The sequence below is a fragment of the Piliocolobus tephrosceles genome, chromosome 9 (assembly GCF_002776525.5).
Source record: "Piliocolobus tephrosceles isolate RC106 chromosome 9, ASM277652v3, whole genome shotgun sequence".
NCBI lineage: Eukaryota > Metazoa > Chordata > Mammalia > Primates > Cercopithecidae > Piliocolobus > Piliocolobus tephrosceles.
In genome coordinates this window covers 112,669,461-112,694,758 of record NC_045442.1, presented here as the reverse complement: position 1 = coordinate 112,694,758, position 25,298 = coordinate 112,669,461, and the positions used below count along the sequence as shown (strand labels likewise).

General features: G+C 37.8%; 1 protein-coding gene across 1 annotated transcript; it reads left to right on the top strand.

Moving 5' to 3' along the window:
- The first annotated feature begins 594 nt into the window (after positions 1–594).
- On the top strand, positions 595–23,392 carry ARL5B (ADP ribosylation factor like GTPase 5B). The gene is made up of 6 exons (XM_023223223.1): positions 595–942; positions 6,976–7,036; positions 9,104–9,251; positions 13,473–13,556; positions 15,200–15,351; positions 16,988–23,392. Exons 1-6 carry the CDS (start codon positions 894–896, stop codon positions 17,034–17,036), a joined length of 543 nt encoding a protein of 180 aa, XP_023078991.1. The 5' UTR covers positions 595–893; the 3' UTR covers positions 17,037–23,392.
- The last annotated feature ends 1,906 nt before the right edge of the window (positions 23,393–25,298 follow it).

Here is a 25,298-nt window from a genome sequence, read left to right as displayed (position 1 = left end):
CGCTGGTTCTTTTGTGCCCACTCTGGTGGTCTTAGAAAAACAAATCACCCAGGAGATTGAGACTCCCTGGGCAACACAGCCCGACCTCGTCTGCAACCAATCAGTCAATCAATGAGTACATAAATGAATAAGCGAATTAATGAATAAGTGAATGAATAGATGAATAAATGAATGAAAAAGAATCACGGCAGAACTCCTAACCCCTAGCACGCCTGCCTAGAGGAACAGGAAGAAGTCAAGAAACAAACACTCTTCACTTCTGTGAGTTTTCTAAGGGCAGCAAACGGCGGCTGCTCAATTAGAGAACCTATGGTCTTTTCTGGCTTTAGAGGTCAGGTCCGCAGCTGCTAGCAGCAGAGAGACTCAAATCAAAGGGGAGTCCCACAAACGCTTTGAAGGCTGACATCAGAGGGAGCACACACCGAGGGAAACGCCCCACCTCCCTGTGATACCGCAAATTCCCAGTCGCCGGCAGTTTGGGGTTCTCCCACCGGAAGTGAAACCGAAGAAAACGCCACGTCGAAGGCGTGGGTTGCCGAAAGCGCGCCGACGTCACGCGCCTAGCTTCCGGCGATGGGTGGTCCTGGGATCGGGAGGGGAGGCGGGGTGGAGGCGGGGCTTGGGGCTGAGAGAGGCTGTGGTGGGTAGGTGGGTTCAGACCGAGGGGACTACGGGTCGGCGTTGGGCTCAGTGGGCTCGAAACAAAGGGCTATCCGGTGGGGACTCGCCGCGGCGCCTTCTGACGGGTCAGGTCGAGGCTTCTCGGCCTAGCAGTGCCCTCGCTGCGCGATCTCAGGCGGGTTCTCCTCGGCTCCACGCAGCCCGCGCCGCGGTAGGGGGCCCGGCGCAGCGGCACCTGCTGCCGAGGGACCCCGCGGACCGCCCTGGTGCTCATGATGGGGCTGATCTTCGCCAAACTGTGGAGCCTCTTCTGTAACCAAGGTGAGAAGGATAGAGCTGCGAGGCAGCTCGAATCCGAGGCGGAGGGTCCGGCCGCCGATGGGGACACCGGAGGCAGGGGACAGCGTTCGGAGAAGCGGAGGAGGAAGGGACTTAGGCCAGGGGGCGGGCAGAAACTCTGTGTTTTAGACCTGGAGGACGTACAGGAGAGACCTGACGTGTGGGAGAAACAGGGAGGCAGAAGAGAAGGCATTTGGTGTCCCAGAATCCAAACTGAGACTGTTTGGATATTGGCGAAGTAAAGCGGGATACAGCTAATGATGCCTGGAGGCGTATGGAGGGCCTTTCCCGTTGTTATTGAAGCCTGCTTGTATCTATGTGTAGCCCCAGGATAAGTGTCCGGCCAGAAACCTAAAACTTTTTTTAAAAAATATTGTTGGTGCTTTGTTTTCCCGCCCTGCCCTTTGAGCCTTAAGCCAGTGCACTTTCACTCTGATTTCTTCCCCTTTCTTCTAGGACTTGGGAATGAGTTGTCCTATTCAGATACACGAGTTTTCCAGCATCTTCATTCTAAACTTTTTTTTTTTAAGGCATTCAGAAACTAAATGCTTTTCTGTTTTGTGTAAGACGTTACGTGTGCGTAATTAGTCTAGAACAGGTAATGAGACACCTGGAAGTGGCAGGTCCAAAGGGCCGAGAAGTTGCAAAACCTGTTCTGAGTCAGAATGAGATGTGATGTCTTTTGAAGAGAGAAAACACTCAGACCAAAAAAGGGGCCGACGATAAGTTAAAGTTTTAGACGTCCTTTAAACAGAATGGTTCCTTAGTGATCGAAACCAGTTTTGAAAATCAGCTCGTTTCGTTTTACATTTAAGAGCCGGGCATAATTAATAAGCCAGTTTTATTTCCTTTTATGTTGGTACTAATTTGTTACTGCTGATGTAGGTATCTAATCTTTTTCTGGATTTAAGAAGTTGTGGAGGTGATGGAATGGCTTTAGTTGACTTGTTCTGTAGATTGGTAAGAACACTAAAATAGTCTTTTTCAAGGTTATAAATATAGATTCAGGCACCCACATGTGTATATGTATATGCCTGTATCCAGTAGCCACAGATAATGTTACTTATCAAATGATTTCAAAGTGAGCAGAGCTTCACACTTTGTGGGTATTATCCATACATGTAACATAGTTTTATTTATTTATTTATTTTTTGAGACAGAGTCTCTCTTTGTCGCCCAGGCTTCAGTGCAGTGGTGCGATCTCAGCTCACTGCAAACCTCTGCATCCTGGGTTCAAGCGATTCTCGTGCCTCAGCCTCCCGAGAAACTGGGATTACAGGTGCCTGCCACCACACCCAGCCTATTTTTGTATCTTTAGTAGAGACAGGGTTTCGCCATGTAGGCCAGGCTGGTCTCGAACTTCTGACCTCAGGTGATTTACCTGCCTCGACCTCCCAAAGTGCTGGAATTACAGGTGTGAGCTACCGCAGCCGGCTGTTAAAGCAGCATTTTAAGACATGCTTAAAGGTATAAAGATTCATACAAAAGTCACCAGTTTTCTCTTTCCCCTGAGCTGGACTATTGAAACATTACCACAGTTGTTGGTTTTCCCTATATATCCTTTCCCATTTTCCTTTCACCCTTTCTGTTACATGGCTGCGCTCATTTTTCGTTGGAGGCGTCCTTACTCAGACTAGAGGGAATAAAAGATGTAAGGGAAAGATTTAGAAGATGATGAAAGACATTCAATGGCTCCCTTTATAATCACATAGTTGTTCAGGCCTCCTAAATCTCCATTTCTACTTAGAATTTTTCTTTTCCTCTAACTTTCCTGTTGGAAAATTTGGAACCAGTGGTTATTCTGTTATTTTATTCTTATTCATACAGCCATAGGCCAATCTTCAGAGTTTAACATAGGAGATACAAAGTTAAAGAAGAAAGATATCGTACTTCCTGGCAAAGTACTGAAACATCAATAAACGAGACAAACATGAAAAAAAATGCAATGTGGTAAATTATTTAACAGATATGTGTAAAAATATAACGTTGGCTGCAGCATAAGGTATACTTGGACTGTAATGTAAAGATGAGTAGGAATTTGGGTAGCATGCTAGACAGACCGAGTAGAAGGGACATGTTATTCTAGGCAGAAGGACTAATATGCAAAAGAGAGAGGAATGAGCTAGTTTGGTACTTTTAGGGAAGCTGAAAATAGTTGAGCTTGGCTGTGTGTTAGTTTGCTTGCGAGGAGTGAAGAGGAGATGAAATTGGAAAGACACCAGGGGAACCTTATCACAGAGGGCCTCCAGTGTTGACTAGGACATAAACTATCTAGAGCAAGGAATGGGACTCATTGAAGAGTTTAATCCACAGATGTTTCTTAGCCTATATTTTTGTTTTCTGAGTCAACAAATTTAACTACCAATCTCAGCATTTTCCATTTTTGTCACTATATATATCTATTCCAGTGGAATTAGATGTATTAGAATAACAGGCTGAAAGCCCCACCTCACACCAACTAAATCAGAATGGGGTGAGGTGGCCTGGGCATCAGTGCCAAGGTAAATCGAATGTGCAGCCAGTGTTAAGAACTACTGATCTTACTTTATGTACTCGTTTCCCTTGTCTTTCTTCCAGTATTTCCACATTCTCATCTTTTTTTTTTTTTTCCTGTAGCATTTTAGAGTCTCATGCATCTTATAAATTAGATACCTTTCTGTGAATAAGTATACTAAAGCATATGTTGTCTAAGTAAAGCAATCTAAAAGTACATTAATTCCTGCAATTTTGTCTTGTTTAAACTAGAAGACTGTTTACTTTGACAGTTATTATTCAAGGAAATAATTTCACAATCTGAATATCTTTGCAAACATTTTATGTATCAATGTAGTTCTATGAAATACATATGTGTATATGATAGCTCACCTCTAAAGTTTTGCATTATTTTTTAAATTTGTTTTGAACTTTCGTAGGCATAGTCTTTTTCTCTCAGTGTTACGACTGTACAAACCTGTCATCAGTTGTTTCTTTTTTTGTTACTTGTTTGTTTTTAACTGAGGTGGAGTCTCGCTCTGTCGCCCAGGCTGGAGTTAAGTGGTGCCATCTTGGCCCACTGCAACCTCCACCTCCCGGGTTCAAGCAATTCTCCTGCCTCAGCCTCCTGAGTAGTTGGGATTACAGGCGCATGCCCCCACTCCGGCTAATTTTTGTATTTTTAGTGGAGATGGGGTTTCACCATGTTTTTCAGGCTGGTCTTGAACTCCTGACGTCGGGTAGTCCGCCTGCCTTGGCCTCCCGAAGTGCTGGGATTACAGACATGAGCCACTATTCCTGGCCCAGTTATGTCTTTAAATTTTATTGATTGATTGACTGATTGATTGATTTTTGAGATGGAGCCTCACTCTGTCCCCCAGGCTGGAGTACACTGGTGTGATCTCGGCTCACTACCACGTCTGCCTCCCGAGTTCAAGCAATTCTCCTGCCTCAGCCTTGGGAGTAGGTAGAATTACAGGGACCTGCCATCATGCCTGGCTAATTTTGGTATTTTTAGTAGAGACGGGTTTCACCATGTTGGCCAGACTGGCCTCGAACTGCTGACCTCAGGTGATCTGCTTGCCTCGGCCTCCCAAAGTGCTGGGATTACAGGCGTGAGCCACTGCACCTACCCAGTTATTTCTAATGTTACCCAGAATTAAGAACAAATGAAATACAGTTTTAATTGTAGTTCATTTTCAGAACTATGTAACAGTAACATCTTAATTTCATAATTTAATCATTTCTTTCAAATCCATGAATTTCATGTTATTTTGAATACTGGTTGCCAACTGTGTATGATTGTTGTCCTTTACTTCTGACTACTAAGATCTCAGATCTTGTGGCTCACATTTCTTCCTTTAGCTTATTCTGCCTGCCACCACGCCTGGCTAATTTTTGTATTTTTAGTAGAAATGAGGTTTTACCATATTGGCCAGCTTGGTGTCAAACTCCTGATCTTGTGATCCGCCCACCTCGGCCTCCCAAAGTGCTGGGATTACAGGTGTGAGCCACCATGCCCAACCTGGCTAACTTTTTTTTTTTTTAAGAGATGAGGTCTTACTGTATTGCCCAGTTTGGTCTCAAACTCCTAGATTCAACTGATCACTTCTCCTTGGCCTCCCAAAGTGTTGGAATTACAGGTGTGAGCCATTGCGCCTGGCCTAAAACATTCTGATTTACTATAACTGATAGTAACAGTAGTGTCTTAACCTAAAATTACTTCACATTGGGACCTACCTTTCAAAATGATGCATTATTGGTGAGTTTTACCGTCACGGGCCTTCAGTATTGTGTGAAGCATCACAATGCAAAATGTGAAGCAAGGAGCAGGATTGTTTGAAAATGACCTGAGTATTCACTTGAGTTGCTTCAACAAGGAGCCATCTGGTACTATCCCTCCATTCCTTTCTCCCAATGGAATTATCTGCCTTCAAGTTTTGCTTATCTTTAAACTAGTGGCTTCCTTCTCACCACTGCAGGCATGTTGTTTTCTCTAGATGCTTGGTAGGTGGAGCTTCTAGCTGTCACCAAAATGTAGAATGCTCAGTGCCAGGCAGTCCGTTTGTTCCTTCACTGATACAAGTTCTTGTACTTTAAGGGATAACAAACAGGGTAATACTTAAAAGATTGGCTTCATTAGAAATTAGAGGATATGTAGCCAGGCATGGTGGTGTGCACCTGTGGTCTCAGCTACTCAGGATGTTCAGGTAGGCGGATCACTTGAGCCTGGGAGGTCGAGGCTGCAGTGAGTCTTGATCATGCCACTGCACTCCAACCTGGGCAACAAAGCAAGACCCTGTCTCAAATAAATAAATAAGGAGAATTATAGTGGGTTATACTAAGCAGGCAAGTTTTGTTTTGTTTTACAAAGCAGCTTCTACCATAGTGAAGATAGCCCTTCTAGAGGACCATGTCTGTTTATCCTGCACTGTTATAGGCTGTACCTAGAGTGTGTAGGTCATTAGAAGACCTGCCTGTCTCAAGAACTTATCTTTTCTTGGTCCCTCTTTTTTTGGCTGATAAAGTTTTACAACTTTAGGAATATGAGCTGATAGTTGATTGTATGACCAGAATGTTGACATTCACCAGAGGTCATCAAGAAGAGTGGGGTTCTGATAGGAGATGTGCCCAGTCGTTGCCTATAAATCAACTGTGTTGTGATTCTGTGGCAACTTCCCTACTTACCCTGTTGATGTTAACTTGTAACTTTTAAAGCATTCTTCTGCCTTGGAGAAGGGGATCTTTAGTATACTTGGCATAAGTTAAAATCTGAGAAAGATGGTATCTGGAGTGTTTTCTGTATTCAAAGGACATTGCAGAATATGTACCGCTTAACAGAATAATTAGATGAACTTTAGCAACTACTTATTAAAAGAGGTGAATATGTAGTGCATGGCACCCAAAGAAGGAAAGAAATGAAGAGATTTTCATTGTACAAAGAGCAGAAACAGAATCTGCTTGAAAGAACTGTAGAAGCCGATTGAAAAATTGTTAAACAATGAGCAATTGCATAAAAACTTGAGAGTGTACGTTTGTCTTTGTGACAGATGAAACATTTCCATTTTAACCTCACATGGGATTTTTAAGTGAGAGTAAGAAACAGATCCTGGTATCCATAGGTGGGAAAACTTACAGATATGAAAACATTTTGATAAAAAGCTAACTTGATTGGTACAGAGCTAAAAAGGTCTGTAGAACAGGCTTTTTAGAAAACTTACATTTTAGGTTATAATTTTTACCTAGATTAATATTTGGATCTCCTCTCCCCTAGACGCAATATAAGTGACCAACTTTGCTGGTGTTTCCTGCTTACCCATCTCCCACATTCTTTTACAAGAGAACTAGACAGAGAATCAATGATAATTGATTGTGTTACTTAACCTGGGTAGCCTTAACATCATAACATTTCTTTCTGTATTTTAACAGTCTAGTAATAGATACTCAGTGAATGATTCTTCTTAATGAGCTAACTAATAATCATTGTTGAAAGCATGTAATTGCAGTAATGTTAAATGTTTATGGTTTGCTTTCTTTTTGTAGAACACAAAGTAATTATAGTGGGACTGGATAATGCAGGGAAAACCACCATTCTTTACCAATTGTAAGTATGGGTGTTTATTAAACAGTTTTCACTAGTTATTGAAACTAATGTGTTTATAATTAATAAGAGATGCATTATAATAATGATGGAAAAACTTAAATATGTATTTTTTTAAATTTTTAAAAAATTATTATTATACTTTAAGTTCTAGGGTACATGTGCACAATGTGCAGATTTGTTACATATGTATACATGTGCCATGTTGGTGTGCTGTACCCATAAATTCATCTGGTTTTTGTTTTTAATTTTACCAAACACAATCTATAGAAAAGTGAGTGAAATAAACATTTGCTAAACCCTTCACAAACACTGCTTTCTGGCCTTGAAAGAAAGAAATTAATGTTAAACTAAAATAAATGAAGCGCATATTAAAGTGCTGGGATGAGGTGATAAAGTGGATTTCACTTAGTTCTACCCACACTTGGGTTTATGTAAATAAATTGATAGCTCTAGAAAGCCATTGCTACCCTCCTGACTAATAGCTTTGGAATTTTTTAACATAGCCAGACTTGTCAAGTCAAAAGAAATGTGATCACTGCTGAAAATATTGCTGTAGTAGCTTGCAAGAGGAAGAGTCTTGAGACTTTCAGAGAAATCTATTAATACCTTAGGACATTTTCACAGCTCATCTTTCCGCTTGTCAGAGTACCTTCCATTATCCTTTCAGTGCCAATGAAATGATCCTTATTAAGGAATAGAAATGGATCTACCAATCACTTTAACAAAATAGTTCTACAATTCTTTGCACCATTGTGTACCCCTTCCCACTCATCTTGCATTAGAAGACAGCCCTTTAGCTGAAGAAGCTGAAGACATACTTCAGCTTGCCAGAAGTGCTTCATTAGCCAGCGATTAACACATTTTTCAACTACTTTGCTAAAAAGCTACTGACTTAAAGTTTGTTGTTTCAGAGTTGCGTAACTACTTATTTCTCTTGAAAACATTTTCATTCATTGGTGATTATGTGTTTAAATATGAATTGGCTTTTAAACATCACATATAAACATTTCAGAAACCTGTCATCTTTGTTGAAATAATTTTACACATGGCTTCAAAAATATACATAAAACGCAAGAGAAAATTGCAAGCCTCCTCCAACACAGTACTGACGTGTTACCAGCAAGGGCATATTTGTTGAATTAATTGATTAATGTGGCTTTACCAATGATTATGATAATACAAGAGGTATGAGCATCAGTATTCTAAATATATGTATATGTGTGTATATATATATATATACACACACACACGCATATTTGAGACCTAGTTTTGCTCTGTTACTGAGGCTGGAGTGCAATGGCTTGATCTCCACTCACTGCGACATTCACCTTCTAGGTTCAAGCGGTTCTCCTGCCTCAGCTTCCTGAGTAGCTGGGATTATAGGCGCCCGCCACCACACCCTGCAAATTTTTGTATTTTTAGTGGAGACGAGGTTTCACCATGTTGGTCAGGATGGTCTCAAATTCATGACCTCAGGTGATGCACCCAAAGTGCTAGAATTACAGGCGTGAGGCACCACACCTGGCCTTCTAAATATGTTTATAGTTAATATAAATTTTCACTTGCCCATGGTGTTATTTTCAGGACTACTTTAGATTAAAAAGCCTGAACTAATTGTTGTGGCTAAGTCTCAATTTAGACAGTCTTCAAAATTATAGATAGCCTACTATCCAATATTTTCTCTTTTGCAAGTATTGGTGTCACAGTCGCCTAGAAACTTGCTTTTCAGGATGGGATGGGACATTGGGTCTTATCTCACTGATAACAGGGCATGGTGGAATTGGAATTTTTGGCCACAGAAATGCAAATTCACACCACACTGTTTCCTTTCTTTTCCGTCAAGCTTGCAATTCCTTCCATTAAAAAACAAAAAAAAGCATAAAGCAAGTCTTTCTTCTGGAGTTGTTGTCTAGATGTTTAATTGCACAAATGTTCTCCAGGTTTCTAATTTTCATGTTAATGATCATCATCATTGGTGCAGAAGGTTCATTGATCTTAAAAATACAGAGATAAAAGTTGCTTCAGATTCTCAAGATTTACAAGAGCTTTTATGGTGTCGTTCAACAGCTTAATGAATGAAGTGGTTCATACTTCTCCAACCATAGGAAGCAATGTTGAAGAAATAGTGGTGAAGAACACTCATTTTCTTATGTGGGATATTGGTGGTCAGGAGTCTCTGCGATCATCCTGGAACACATATTACTCAAACACAGAGGTATGTTAAGATGAATTTTGAATTTTAATCGAAAGGTCCGAAGAGTAAACTTAGAAAGTAGATAGGCTGGACCTGGGTGTATTAATAGTTGCCTTTTTTTTTTTTGAGAAGGAGTCTTGCTCAGTCACCGGGCTGGAGTGCAGTGGCGTGATCTTGGCTCACTGCAGTCTCCGCCTGCTGGGTTCAAGCGATTCTCCTGCCTCAGCCTACCAAGTAGCTGGAATTACAGGGGGCGTGCCACCACTCCCAGCTAATTTTTGTATTTTTAGTAGTGACGGGATTTCACCATATTTGTCAGACTGGTCTTGAACTCCTGATCTCATGATCTCCCCTCCTTGGCCTCCTGAAGTGCTGGGATTACAGGCTTGAGCCACCGTGGCTGGCCTGACAGTTGCCTTTTAATAAGATCCTTTTTTGTAAAGAATTTGGGTTTCTGTTTTTTAAAAAAAAATAAAAATTTCATAAATGAAACTTAAGAATTTGGGTTTTCAAATAAAAGAAAAGGCGAATAGAAAGACTCTTTGGAGCTATTATTAGTTGAGTGCTTACTGTTTGGCCAGGCTTTCTCCGTTCATCTTCACAAGATTTTAATGTCTCCAGGGTTGGAAAGATCTGATACATGGAGAAATTATATAGCTTTCCCCAACATCTCACAACTTTCTAAGAGACCCTGACCAGGAGAGGAATGAAGTATTTTATTAATTTAAAAATTTCTTATAACATGAACATTCAAAATGTTGGTAGTTTTTTTTTTTTTTTTAATTAAAAAAGTGGATTTGCAAATCATCTCTCAGTTCTCTGCCGCTTATGAGTTCAGAGCTAGCTTGGGGAACAAACCTGGATATATTCATATTTTATTTCTGCTTTTATTCTTAGGGGCAGATTTTTTTTAAGGCCATACAGTGTAGTTTAGAGAGATTTATCCTTGAGAGTATGAGTTCACAATTGCATCCATTTAATTGTTCTTTGCAAAGAAGTACACCTAACCAATTATTTTTTCTAAAATGAGACTTTTTTTTTTTTTTTTTGAGACAGTCTCACTCTGTCGCCCAGCATGGAGTGCAGTAGCATAATCTCAGCTCATTGCAAGCTCCACCTCCCGGATTTACACCATTCTCCTGCCTCAGCCTCCCGAGTAGCTGGGACTACAGGCGCCTACCACCACGCCTGGCTAATTTTTTGTATTTTTAGTGGAGACGGGGTTTCACCGTGTTAGCAAGGATGGTCTCGATCTCCTGACCTCATGATCTGCCCGCCTCGGCCTCCCAAAGTACTGGGATTACAGGCGTGAGCCACCGCGCCTTGCCAAGACCTTTTAAATATTGGAGTTGGGCCGGGCGTGGTGGCTCAGGCCTGTAATCCCAGCACTTTGGGAGGCCAAGGTGGGCAGATCATAAGATCAGGAGATTGAGACCATCCTGGCTAACACAGGTAAAACCCTGTCTCTACTAAAAATATAAAAAATTAGCTGGGTGTTGTGGGGTGTACTTGTAGTCCCAGCTACTCGGGAGACTGAGGCAGGAGAATCACTTGAATCTGGGAGGCAGAGTTTGCAGTGAGCCGATGTAGCACCACTACACTCCAGACTGGGTGACAAAACGAGACTGTCTCAAAAACAAAAATGGAGTTGGAAAGGAGGAGGTATTGGTGAACAAAGTTGCCTTTTTAAATAAAAAACATGTATTGTTCTAGATTTATATTATATTAGCATATGTGTATGTGTGTATATATTCCAATGCAATATGTAAGTAGTAAACGAAGATGGCATATCATAGATACTCAGAACTTGTGGTAGCACTTAATTATTTTATTGGGTATGCAGAAGATGTTGGTAAGCAAATAGTATAGTTAAAGGGTAGTTTACATGTTTATACAGTAAAATAATGTTCTGAAACTAGAATAAGTTAGAAAGTAAGAGAAGGGCCAGATGCAGTGGCACACTCCTGTAATCCCAGCACATTGTTAGGCCGAGGTGGGCAGATTGCTTGAGGCCAGGAGTTCAAGACCAGCGTGGCCAACATGGCAAAAACCCATCTCTACTAAAAACAGAAAAATTAGCTAGGCATGGTGGCATGTGCTTGTAGTCCCAGCTAGTCTAGAGGCTGAGGCATGAGAATAGCTTGAACCTGGGAGGCAGAGGTGGCAGTGAGCTGAGATAGCACCACTGCACTCCAGCCTGGGTGACAAAGTCTCGCTGGCTCTCCAAAAAAAAAAAAAAGTAAGGGACAAACGACATTATAGCATATGATTAATTTAAACATCAGATTTGTTAGTAGTTTAAAGCTCACAGTTAACTCCAGCTGTGAAAAGGACAGTTCTCATTAATGAATAGGTCAAAGTTGATTCTAGTGAATCCATGTGTACTTAAAGTGTTTCAAAAGGGTAGTTCTTGAAATGACTGGAACTCTAGAGGACTTAGCATGGGTCCAGAAAGAGATAATCCATTACTGATGCCATTTGCATGAAATGTTCTTTTAATAAGTGATCTCTACAAGAATATCAAAATTACTACAAAGAAAACTGTCGCTTTGCTTTCTGAAAATTCTTCATGTGGAAGAGTCCCCCAAAAACTGCAGTATGTCCATTATATTATAAGAAGTTACAGGTATTAAGTAACTCCTGACACTTTCCTCTCATTAACTCACAGTTGCATCCGCATATTCTGTTGATTCCTCCTTTGCCACGTGACTTTTTTTCCATTTATTCCCTTGTAAGCCCAACTCAGTTTATATTCAGATTAGTTGTCTGTTCTCTTAATTTTATTTATTTTTATTTTTTATTTATTTATTTTTTTGAGACAGAGTCTCACTCTGTCACCCAGGCTGGAGAGCAGTGGCTCCATCTCAGCTCACTGTAACCTCCACCTCCCAGGTTCGAAGGATTCCCCTGCCTCAGCGTCCCGAGTAGCTGGGACTACAGGTACATACCACCATACCTGGCTAATTTTTGTATTTTTAATAGAGACAGAGTTTTACCATGTTGGCCTGGTTGGTCTTGAACTGTCCTCAAGTGATCCCCCCACCTTGGCCTCACAAAGTGCTGGGATTACAGTCATGAGCCACCGTGCGTAGCCTGTTTCCCTAATTTTAAAGTCATCTCTGTAATCTAATTCCACCCTTCATGTCTGTTTATTTTGCATCTATCTCCTGCTGTAATAGCATCATTTCATCTCATTTCCTAACTTTTTATTCTGTATAAAGTGTTCAGTTTAAGGGCCCTTTTTCGCTGTATCGTCTCTTCCATCTCCTCCTTCTCCTCACCTGCCCCTCCATATTTTTTTAAAATGAGTTAGGGCTTCTCTGTCACCCAGGTTGGAGTGCAGTTGCATGATTCTCAGTACAGCCTCAACTTCCTAGGCTCAAAGCAGTCCTCCCACCTTAGCCTCCCAAGTAGGTGGGACTACATGCATGGCTAGTTTTTATTTTTTATTTTCTGTAGAGAGACAGGGTCTCACTATGTTGCCCAAGGTGGTCTCAAACTCCTGGGCTCAAGCGATCATACCACCTCACCTCCCAGAGTGCTGGGATTACATGTGTGTGAGCCACCATGCCTGGCCTATATCTTCTTACTTTTTAATATGCAAGACCTACCTTTTTTCATGTATAGCTTTACCAACAGATTTCTCCTCTTTTTTCTGGCTTGCCTTTAATTTCCCCTGCATCTCCAATATATTAATGCCTAAGTATATATGTTTCAATCTTGAGCATTTATGGTTGATACTGTTTTATAAAATTGTCTTATTTTTAAAATGCATTTATCTTTTTCTTTCAAACTAGCTTTTCTTTCTAAGAGTTAGGAGATTGTGGTACATAGAAGTAAGTGATTATTGACTGTTTAGATGAATGATAATGGAGTACTTTGAAGTTTTAGTGGAAAATATTACTGAAATTAATATAAGTTTCTTTTAAAAAATTACTTTCTACTACCAGCATTTGAAAACAAATCATAGTATTATGTATTCAGGCATCACTTTAAAAAAATCAAGTTGGGCACAGTTTTTATTTGTTGAAGTTTTGAGTTATTTTCTTATCATTAACATTTGAATTTTACTGCTTGATGTGATTCAGTATTGTAAAAGCTGTTTATGATGAAAAAGCAGTAGATGTTTTATGATGATGATGATGCCGTGTAGATAAAGTACTTAGATTACTTGAGTGGTTTTACAGAAAACTTTTCAACATCCCATTCAATTTTCTGTCTTTCCTTTTAATTTTCTTCTAGTTCATCATTCTTGTTGTTGATAGCATTGACAGGGAACGACTAGCTATTACAAAAGAAGAATTATACAGAATGTTGGCTCATGAGGTAAATTTTTAAAGTAAATCTTTAAAAAACAATGTAGTAAAGTATCTGTACATTGCCTTTGCTTTTTTGCTTTAATGTGATATGATGTTGGCTATTTTATTATTAACGCAAAATGTTGGCTCATGAGGTAAATTTTTAAAGTAAATCTTTAAAAAACAATGTAGTAAAGTATCTACATTGCCTTTGCTTTTTTGCTTTAATGTGATATGATGTTGGCTATTTTATTATTAATGCAACTTTACATACAAGACTGATGAAAGTCTTGAGGTAAAAAAGATGCTTATTATTTTTTCAAACTTAACTCTAAGACATTAATTGTAGATTACTACTGTTATTGCAAAAATTTTTCAAACCTAAAGTTACTTAAGCATGCCTTTAAAAGTCTGATAAATGAGATAAACAAAAGGAAAACTTAAGGGTCTTTTCCCCAAAAGTTTAGAGTAACTCAAAGTTTTTTAATGAATAACTCAAAATCACTTAATTCTAAGTATTTCAGATATTTAAGAAAACTTAGTAAAACACATTCATGCACCATATCAACATAAGATATGAAATATCTTAAGATACCTTGCCAATCTGATTTTCTTCCCTTCTCTTTCAGAGGTATCTACTATCCTAAAAGTAGTGATTGGTATTCTTATGCATGTTTTTATACTTTTACTACATTTTTATGTCTTGAAGTTATACAGAGTATTGTATTCCATGTTTTTTTGTTTTTTGTTTTTTTTTAAGACAGAGTCTTGCTCTGTTGCCCAGGCTGGAGTACAATGGCACGATCTTGGCTCACTGCAACCTCTGCCTTCCGGTTCAAGCAGTTCTCTGCCTCAGCCTCCTGAGTAGCTGGGATTACCGGCGCCCGCCACTACTCCGTGTTAATTTTTGTATTTTTAGTAGAGATGGGTTTTCACCATCTTGGCCAGGCTGGTCCTGAATTCCTGACCTCGTGATCCACCTGCCTCAGCCTCCCAAAGTGCTGGGATTACAGGTGCGAGCCACTGTGCCTGGCCTGTATTCCATGTTTTTAAAACTAATACTATATAATATATATCTTTCTGAATCTTGCTCTTTTTGTACAACATTGTGACTTATCCATGATAATACATTCTGATATATCCATGTTAATATGTACTGCTTTAGTTCATTCCTTTTAACAACTGTATAGTTTTCCACAGTATGAATATATCACAGTCAATCTATTCTTCTAATGTTTTCATAGTATAAACAATACTGAAATGAATATTAACCAATGGGCTTATGTTATACAAAGATTAGTAAGTAAGAAGTATTGCCCAACTCCTACCACCAGTTCTCTACTTTTATGTTTTGGAGAAACTCTAGTGTTTGTCAACATACTACCATATTTACCTATTAGAATATTACTTATGTAGTTTTGAGTCAGTATTTAAAATTCAAATTTTTTTGAATTTTTTTTCAGTTTGTCCAATTTGACTCAAAAATAAAAATAATTATTTAATATTTGTCTGTTAGAATGAATAATGAAATTATGGATATTTGAGATTATATTAAATATTAGTGCCCGATTATGTTAAAGTAGAAGCACTTCATTATAACTGTTCAGCTGGTTAAATTTAAATTTAAATTGTGGCATTTCACATATTAGAAGTATTTTGTCTTGATTGCAGGATTTACGGAAGGCTGCAGTCCTTATCTTTGCAAATAAACAGGATATGAAAGGGTGTATGACAGCAGCTGAAATCTCAAAATACCTCACCCTTAGTTCAATTAAGGATCATCCATGGCACATTCAATCCTGCTGTGCTCTCACAGGAGAAGGGTAAGTTCATCAGTCTGAGGGGAGGTAGGACTTCTTTCAAATTTCTTCTAACTTTTTAGGCCAACTTGTTTTCTTCTTGGGTCCTGTTCCTTTTCTTTTTTTTTGAGACGGAGTCTGGCTCTGTCGCCCAGGCTGGAGTGCAGCGGCCGGATCTCAGCTCACTGCAAGCTCCGCCTCCCGGGTTCACGCCATTCTCCTGCCTCATCCTCCCAAGTGGCTGGGATTACAGGCGCCCGCCACCTCGCCTGGCTAGTTTTTTTGTATTTTTTTTAGTAGAGACAGGGTTTCACCGTGTTCGCCGGGATGGTCTCGATCTCCTGACCTTGTGATCCGCCCACCTCGGCCTCCCAAAGTGCTGGGATTACAGGCTTGAGCCACCGCGCCCAGCCTGTTTGTTCTTAATTAAAGGTGATTTTTATAATATGTCTCAGGCTTGCAACATAGAAATAATTCTAGTAAAATCACTGGCAACTTAAAAACTTTTAATATAAATATAGCACTGTACCAAAAAGCAATAAACTATTGAATTAAGTTTTCATAATCCAAATTTTTTGATGTTCTTTGTTGCCTTTATCATATACTGAGAAAAAAACTGTAATGTCACCTTTCTTTTAAAGAGGAAGCTTGAAAGGAAGTTCACATTTTCTGCAAGGACTTAAACCTAAGCTGTCAGCTTTCTGCCAGAGAACATCTTTATTGTTAGGAGGTCTTTTGGGAGGCATAATTCTAGACAATAAACATTTGAGACAAATGCTATATAGTCTGTTCTTCCATTTCTAACAATTTGAATGTGGGTATTAGGCGAAGAGGAACCTAATGTTATTTATGTATTACCCAGTTTATACCAGAGAACTTATCCACAAATCAACCTCACCTTCTTTGTTTTTCTCTTAGTAGTTATCAGAAATAGCTTGCAGTAATAGCTGTGTGTAGGCCTTTTTGACTCATACTTTTAAGACTGAGTCATAAGTATTCCATTCTTTAGAATTGAGGAGGGTAAGGTGAAGTTCCTGTTAACTTTCCCTAGTCGTTTAAGTCTCGGTTTATTTTAAAAGGTGGGGAGTATTTGCAATATTCATGGCAAAACTGGCAAAGTTGTATCTTCCAGATGAGACTGAAGCAGTTTCCCACAAACTGATTAAGAATATTTGGCCGGGCGCGGTGGCTCAAGCCTGTAATCCCAGCACTTTGGGAGGCCGAGACGGGCGGATCATGAGGTCAGGAGATCGAGACCATCCTGGCTAACACGGTGAAACCCCGTCTCTACTAAAAAATACAAAAAACTAGCCGGGCAAGGTGGCGGGCGCCTGTAGTCCCAGCTACTTGGGAGGCTGAGGCAGGAGAATGGCGTAAACCCGGGAGGCGGAGCTTGCAGTGAGCTGAGATCTGGCCACTGCACTCCAGCCTGGGCGACAGAGAGAGACTCCGTCTCAACAACAACAACAAAAAAGAATATTTAAGAGAACATTCCATTTAAAGATTTAACTTACTATAGTGTGGCTTAAATGTTGACACTGATGTATATAAATAACGATTGTGCTACCAGCCTTTGGTTAAGACTTAAAAATAATAAGTATACTTTCAATTTTTAAGTATAAAGTTTTTAATTTTAAAAATACTTCTATCTTTTGTTCAGGTTATGCCAAGGTCTAGAGTGGATGACCTCCCGGATTGGTGTGAGATAACTTTTTTGCTTGAAAGAGACTGCTCTATTTATTCTGTGACATGAACATTTTTTCCTAGTACCTTTGGCTGCTAAGGCAGCAGCATGTTTAATTTATAACAACACAAACCTCTGAGAGCAACACTTGAATCAAGTGCAGCTGAACTGGAACATGAAAGGTTTTTTCTTAACTTTTTTTTTTAATACACTAATCTTCAGTTGGATGAACATAATGTATAACTATGTTTTCGGCAACAATTCTTCTGTTTATTCTAATTATTCAGTGACTACCTTGTAAGAAATGTTTGTCATATGCGTGATGTCGTCTGAAATATTCTTATAACCTTAATGACCAATTGCTTTCAGTTCATGACCACCACGCCCTCCCAACCAGAGAATTACTGGTTTAATAGAGTAGTCATGGAAACCATCAGGTACTGTCTGCAAACTTCTCCAGCACTAAATATTTGTTCCTTCTATAAACCATTCATCTTTCGGACAGAACTTACTATAAAGAAAGAAATCCGCGTAGAGGATATATGTAAGGAAGATACCACATCATGAGTGCTTGCCTTTTAACTTCCCCCACATTACTGCGAGTCATGGAATAATATTTAAGTTGTTATTTGCATGGAAATTAAGTAGGCTGTTTATTTTTCTAAAGGAATCAAGTTCTTCTGCCTGCACCATTTGGTCAAAAACTAACCAAGGTAAAATATTTATTGAAAAGCCCAGCTTTGATGTTAAATATTCTTGAATAAATCTGATATTTTAAGAACGTCACATTATTCAATGCATATAAAACTATCAGAAGTTAGTAAAGCATACCAGCACTAAAAATAAGGCAATTGGAATATGTTTTAGTCTCAGTTTACAAACAACTTTATTATCAACAGAAATTTTAGCTCTTTTCTTTGCAAGATATATCACAGCTACTCTGGGCAGTAGCTAAAGCTGAAGTATAAACAGTTCATTTTGTTTCTTACAATTTAAAGTTGTGTCTGTCATAACATTTTTACCACCAGCAGTATATTACTTTAAAAAACTACATGGCTTTCCTTGAATTTATTTGACGGTGTTATGTAATAGACTTGAAACAATTGCCATCTTTGTAGTTACGCCTTGGGTTCTAAAATCATATCAGAAACTGCTGAATTTAATCCTAGCTTTTAGAATATTAATATGAGACTCAAAGTTAATATTCTTAACAACTTATAAATTAAAAAGTCATCATCTATCAAAAGTTTATTGGATGGCATTAAAATGTTTTTGAGGCAGTTGTCTAATATGAACAATAATCTAGACAGTATATTCCTTAAGAGGAAAGACAAGTGTTGTATTTCGATCCTGTTTATTCAAATGTGTGATTTTGCTGAAGTGAAAGGGATAAAATGAATACTTAGAGAATAATACTTCATTTTTGCAGTATTTTTTAATTTTGATGAAAAAGATTCAGTGTTCGTAATATCAAAATATGTTTTCAAAATTGGTATTTTATTTTTAATATTTTTGTAGGTTGATTTAAATTTTGCTCTTTTTTCAGGTGTTCTTGATTTATTATATTTAGTCAAGTTAATTTAGTCGAATGTGGTAACATTTTTCTGATTTATCTTTAGTTGTAGCACACCCTTGACCTGAACAGTGGCCAGAGGAAAGCTTTCTGGGTTTTGGAAAGCAGTTAACTTTGTTTTAAACCTTTTTCTTAGTGATTCTATATCAAGTAGAGGGTAAGTTTAGTTTAACTTAGTTTTTAATATAACCCATAATCAAGAACATGAGCAAAAAGCAGACATAAATCAATATGGATGCTTTGTGGTGTCTGTGCGGTGTGGGGGAATTAAGAAAATGCCATTTACCTAAGCACAGTTTGCCTGAATTTCTACTTGGTTATGTTGTTTACCATAAGTACTGAGGATAATTCCCCTAAGTCTGTCCTGAGAAAAAGCATACTTAGTACTCCTGTATTTGTTCTTATGAAATGATTATCTGCTTTCTTGTATCTAGTAAGATTGGCTGGCTCAATTTTCTTCTGTCAGATTATATGGTTATTTTTTATATTGCCACATCAGCATTATATTAAAAGTGTTTTTAATAGTTGATTGTATTTTGCCAACTACTAGTATAGACTCAAATTTGCTATTTAATTTTTAAAATACAATTTATTTTCTAAATCCTTTAAAAAATATTTGGTTAGTTTTGGATTAGAAGTGATTTATGTTAGCCATGTGTTGAAGATGAAATTGGCATCAGTGTAGACTGTGCTGATTGGGAAAAATTCATGATAGGAAATTCATGTAAGACTTTTTAAGAGTATTTTTTAGGTTTTCACTGAATCTTTCCTGTTACAGTAGCGTGAAAACCGATTATTCTTTACTCCAAGAGAATGTTTTAACCCAAGCAAGTATCTAATACTAGAGCATTGGTTCTGACATTCATTGTAAATCAATGAACTATAAGATACTGTCTGAAAAATGTACATTTGTAATTAGTGCCTTTATTCATATTTTGAAATACATTCTTAGTTTTATATTATACCTGTTCTTTGGAAGTCACATTAGCAGCTAATTATTTCAATGATGAAATAATTTTGTTTCATATCCCCCTTCACCTCCATGTATTGGCTAGCACAGTTTAGAGTAAGTGAAAAGCAGGGGACCCACCTACATTACCTTCACGAGACTGTTCTACCTTTTATTTTTAATTTGAAAATAAGGAAATTAAATTTTAACAGAAATCTTTTAAGTATGTTATAACCAAAGTGTTCAGTTATCTTTGCAAGTTCAAATACAGCATTTTTCTTAATTTTGAGCATGTCATGTCCTTCATTTTTAAAGCCATCATTCATACTGAAGCCCATTTGAGAACTCTTAGAATGAATAGAACCTTTTATAAGGGAATATACTGAATATTTTTTATTGTTAATGTAACTTAATTCCTTAAAACCTGGAATATTAATATATATAATCTATTAAAAACTGAAGATGAAATATGTAATTTTTGCTTGTAGTTTCTTGTGTTAGTATGCTTAAAGGTTTCAATATTTTTATTCTATATTCATTAGAAGAAAGGTAAGAAATTTAAGTTTCATTGCTGAAAAATTTTCAGTGGGTGCCACCCCATAGCCATAGTCATTTTGATTAAGCATAATTTAACTTTCATTATAGCATAAACAGAAAATAATTATTTTACTATGGAAACAGTGATAGGCAGTGCTGAAAACAATATTCTCTGAAAAGTTGTGGGGGTCACAAAGAAAATTTTAAAGAATATAGAAGCTTTTTAAAAAAATCTTTGTAGTTTCTTAGGACAAATTATAAATATAATTGTTCTGAATAATCAATTTTTATTTAGTCCTTAACTATGTAAAACCATATCAGTAGAAAAATGTACTGGTGTCATGTCTAAAGATGGATAAATTTCATTGGAATTTACCTTTGAAGACTAACTTTATGAGGCAGACCGTTCGTCTATGGCTTTGGAACCAAAAAAACTTCACCCTGATTCAGTTCTAAAGGCTGTTTTACATTTTGCCGGGGAAAAGTGACTTCAAGATACAGCATGGTGTCTTGTATCTAGTAGAATATTGTGCTATCTAAAAAAGTGGATTTGAGCCCTAATTTGGCCGTTTCTCAATTGTCTGGTTGACCTTAGACAATTTGTGTCCACGGTTTTCCTTTTGTTTTTCTCATACTGAGAAACTTAAACTACAGTTCTAAAATGTCTTTTGGTTTTAAAATTCTGAATTCTTATATACTATTAAAAATTAAAAATCCTCCATATAGTAAGGAAATACATGTAATATGAAATTAAATGTATCTTTATCCATTATTTGATTCCCACCTGTTATTTTATTTAGAATATGAATACAGCCAAGTAGGGAAAAAGTACCAGTAAGTGCTATTCAACTTAAATTCAGCGAATAGCTAATGACAATGCAAAAGAGAAAACAAGCCATATTGCTAAGAGAAGGATAGTAAGCTGCTTAGAAAGAACCAGCCTGTGTTGGAGGTAATTCTCTTCTAGAGAATTTACATTATTTTCCTGGCTTGTACTAACTGAATGTAAGTGGTTAGTTTGTTCAGAGTTTATTGCCTTTTGATGCCACCCCAAACTACAGTTCTGTGTGACTTTCCATATTGAAAGAGTAGGGTCAGTAGCCAGGTTGTTAGTCTTTTACAAATGTCTACATAAATCTGAAAGTGGTTTATATTCAAGGTTAGGTTTTCAGTAGTGTCTCATCCTTATTGATTCACTATTACTGTGAAAAGTGAAATCCAAAAGCCAGGTTCCCCCAAAAAGTATTTTTTTTTTAGTTTTAGGTGACCAAAATAAATAGAAAAAGACTAATATAAAAAATATCTTCAACTATTTCATTTTAAATTGAAAGCAGAAAAAAAAAATTGTGCCCATCAGACCTAAAGGCAGCTTTAAGTGTATATAGTTCAGTGAAACATTTGGGAAATATTAATTTGGAGGTTTAGAAGCATACCGAAAAACAAATTCAAAGCACTTGAAAGTAAAGACAATACCATAGGGTCGAAAAATCTTCAAAAGGATATTAGATAAGAGAAAATGTGAATGAAAGCAATGAACTTCTGCCTCTCCCCATATTTAGGGTACTTAAAATTACTAGAAAATACAGTCTTTTTACCGTAGAGCTAGATGGCCTGTATTATTCTTAATGTGGCCAAAGGAGTGAAGACTGATTAGGGTTTTAGAATTTGGAACTGTAGTCACATGAAGGCATCTTTTGCATTTCTTAAACCAGTAATCTACATTTTCTCCTGGAAATGGAGAAATATAAAATGTGCTGTGCATAGCTTTTGGAATAGAAAACACAGTTTTAAAAGAATGGATATGTTTTCTTGCACAACTTGTAAAATTTTAATTAAAAAATTACCTCATTTTTCTACCCATAAGGTGCTTTGCTCAAGTTTGTGGGATGTTGTACCATCCCATAAAAACCCCCTTCACCCAAACTGTATTTGAAATATGCAGAATTCATAACTAAGGGATAGCATTCTTTGGAGATTTTGTTTTGTTTTACTCTTGTTTACCACCAGCTGGGCCAACATGGTAGATAAATCAGATACACATACGGTTTTCATTAAAGCACATAGGAAAGTGCTCAGTCAATATTTAATTAGTTTAATTAAATAAGGGAAAGGAGAAATCCTAAATTGGATTGATTCTATTGTACTGTGAATATATTTCCATCAGTGTTGGTGTGATATCAAATGACCATCAGTTGATCCCAGTCATCAGTGACTTTTTTGCATGTGTAAGCCCCATTCTCAAGAGACCATAATCATTTTAAACTTTATATTTTCCCTCAGGAAATGTAGGGACTCCGAAAGCCCCTATTTTATTCTCTTGGAGTAAACTGTTGAGTGTAGTTACAAAAACTTGTATTTATGATTTAAAAAAAGTTTAACTGCTATTTCATTGAAAGTGTGAAATAAAATGGTCATTTTTTTTCAATTACAGAATAGTTACAGATTTTACCATGTTCATCTATTCCACAGAGCATGTTAAAAACAACAACAACAAAAACCTAACAGCAATTACAACCTCAGTGTTGGGTTTATTCTAATCAGAGTGAATGATTATAATCACACTTTGCTATTTTAACATAAATTGGTGCTTTAGAGCATTAAAGAGGAAGCAGCAGGCCCTGTACTCAATATTTATTATTTCTTGCCTCAGAATGCAAAACAACTTTAAAGTGTCTGTATTCGTATTTATGTGTATTTCTTAAGATTTAAATACAAACTGTTGTTACTCCTCAAGCTTCAGGCTTTCTACGAAAGCTCTAAGAATATTTTAGTTACTATGCTTGGTCAACTAGAAGATGGTATTAATAGGTCAGAATTGGGAATTGGATCGGTCTGTGGGTCCTCTGGTATTGTGCAGAGGAAAGAAAAATGTCTTTTACACCACAAACTGCGCGTCTGAACCCCAGCCAAACAGGTGTGTTCCATTGGTCCAATATATAAGCATTAACAACAGCAAAAATTTAAATCAAGTAAATTAATGCATTCACATTATCACTTCTTGAAAATGGTTCAAAGCATGTTTTCCTGATGGTGGGATTGTTTAAATGCCATGTTTTAAAGTTTTTATTACTGTTATGAAGTGCTTCTTTTATATGTTAAGTTTAGGTTGCCAGTACTCGTAATTTTTATTTCTGCAATTATGTTATAATGAGTTGTTTGCATGCCTATTTAACCCAAGTAAAAGGATGCTGTTTGCTCTGGAATGTTCATCTTTTAGACAGGTTTTGGCTCATTTCCAATCATGGTGCAATATAGTGTAACTTTCATTTGTTTTCATTCAACAGTTTTATTTTTGTCATAATAAATAATTACTTTTCCAATACAAAGTGAACACAGTGTTTTCTTTTAAAGATAAAATCTGCTTTAGCAGTCTTGTTTGCAAATGATAGAAACCCACCTATGCCAACAAAGAGCGGAGTATTTTATTATAGGTGTGAGGTGGTGGGGGCTCACGGAACCCATGGAACAACTGGATTTATAGACGAGAAAGGGACTAGAGACTGGACCATTTAGGAGCAAGCAGGAAGTTACCTTTTCTCTTACTCATCTGTTTCTTTCATCTGACTGGATTTCTCTGTTTCCTGATCCACGTGACAGATAATGTCCCAAGTCCAGTAGCCTCCTAAATTTATGCAAGGAAGAAGTCAGGTTATTGTTAGATTTTTAGTTACAACTCCATATTCCTCAGGGAAATTATTCATTAGCCAACATTGGGTCATTTCCTCTCTCTGATCTAAACAACTGGCCAAGTGAAAGGTGCGTTTACCAGAGAAGGGGAATCCGTGGCCTGGGAAGGTGATCCAGATTGGTGTGTGCTCCATTGTGGGATATAATTGGGATCATCTACCTAAGTTGTGTCCTTGTAAAAAATAAAATAGAATTGAGATCTAATAATGAGTGGGATAACATTTTCACTATGTTCATTCTTCAGATTCCTCTAAAGTAGTGGTTTTAACTCCACCATTTTTGTTCACAGACTTCTTGGGGAATGTGATAAAAGTTGCCTACATAGAAAAATTACTCATATTTATGGAGTTAGGAATTTTGAGTGGAAGGTTAGGAATTTCAGGTACCTAGGCTTAAGAGTTCTGCTACACACAGAACACTCAGATTTCTTCTGAAAGACACCAGAAACTAAAAAGATTTCATTCTGCCTATTTTTTAATCAGTGATTTTAAGATTGGTATATCTATTTTTTAAAGCATGTTTTATGTCGGTATGTGTAGGTGTTTTTGTAGGTATAATGAATGCATTATACTGTTCATGGTTAAAATGTACAATTCAAAAAGCTTTGATGTGTATACATTTGTGAAATCATCACCACAATCTGGGTAATGAAAATATCCGTCACTCCAAAAGTTTCCTAGTGTTGCTTTGTAATCCTCCCTTCTGCTCCACTCCCCATCCCCAGATAATCACTGGTTTTGACTAATTACCACCAATTTTGTGGTTTAAAACAATTTAAAACTGTCTAAAATTAAGGTGCCGGCAGGACTGTGTTTCTCCTCAAGGTTCATATTCATATCACCTTTTTCAGCTTTCAGAGGCTGTGTGCATTTCTCGGCTCATGGCCCCTTCCCCACATCACTCCACCATCTGGCTTCTGTCAACACATCTCCTACCCATTGTGAGCATCCTATGCTTTTCTCATATTAAGGACTCTTGTGTTTCTAACTAGGTTTTCCTTGATAATCCAGGATAACCTTCCCATCTTGAGGCCCTTATGCCAGGTAAAGTAACACATTCACATGTCCTGGGGAATTCTACTTCATGTGAGCTAAAAGAGCATCTGAACAAAAACCTCACATGCTGGCAGGCGGCCAATTGCGATCTTGGCTCACTACAACCTCTGCCTCTCAGGCTTAAGTGGTCCTCCCACTGCAGCCTCCCGAGTAGCTGGGACCACAGGCATGCACCACTACACCCAGGTTAATTTTTTGTACATTTTGTAGAGATGTAGTGCCACCATGTTGCCCAGGCTGGTCTCGAACTTTTGGACTCAAGCCATCTGCCCACTTTGATCTCTCAAAGTGCTGGGTTTACAGGCGTGAGCCACTGTGCCTGGCTTATACACTGATTCTTGATTTAACAAACCTTTCTTTGTTTAAAAGACCCTTCCTACCAAGAAAACAAATGTATACTCCTCAGCAAATTTGAATTTCCATCTCAGATTTCCCATCTGAGATTTTTGACCTGACATTTTTTTGAGGACTTGGAGACTTGATGAT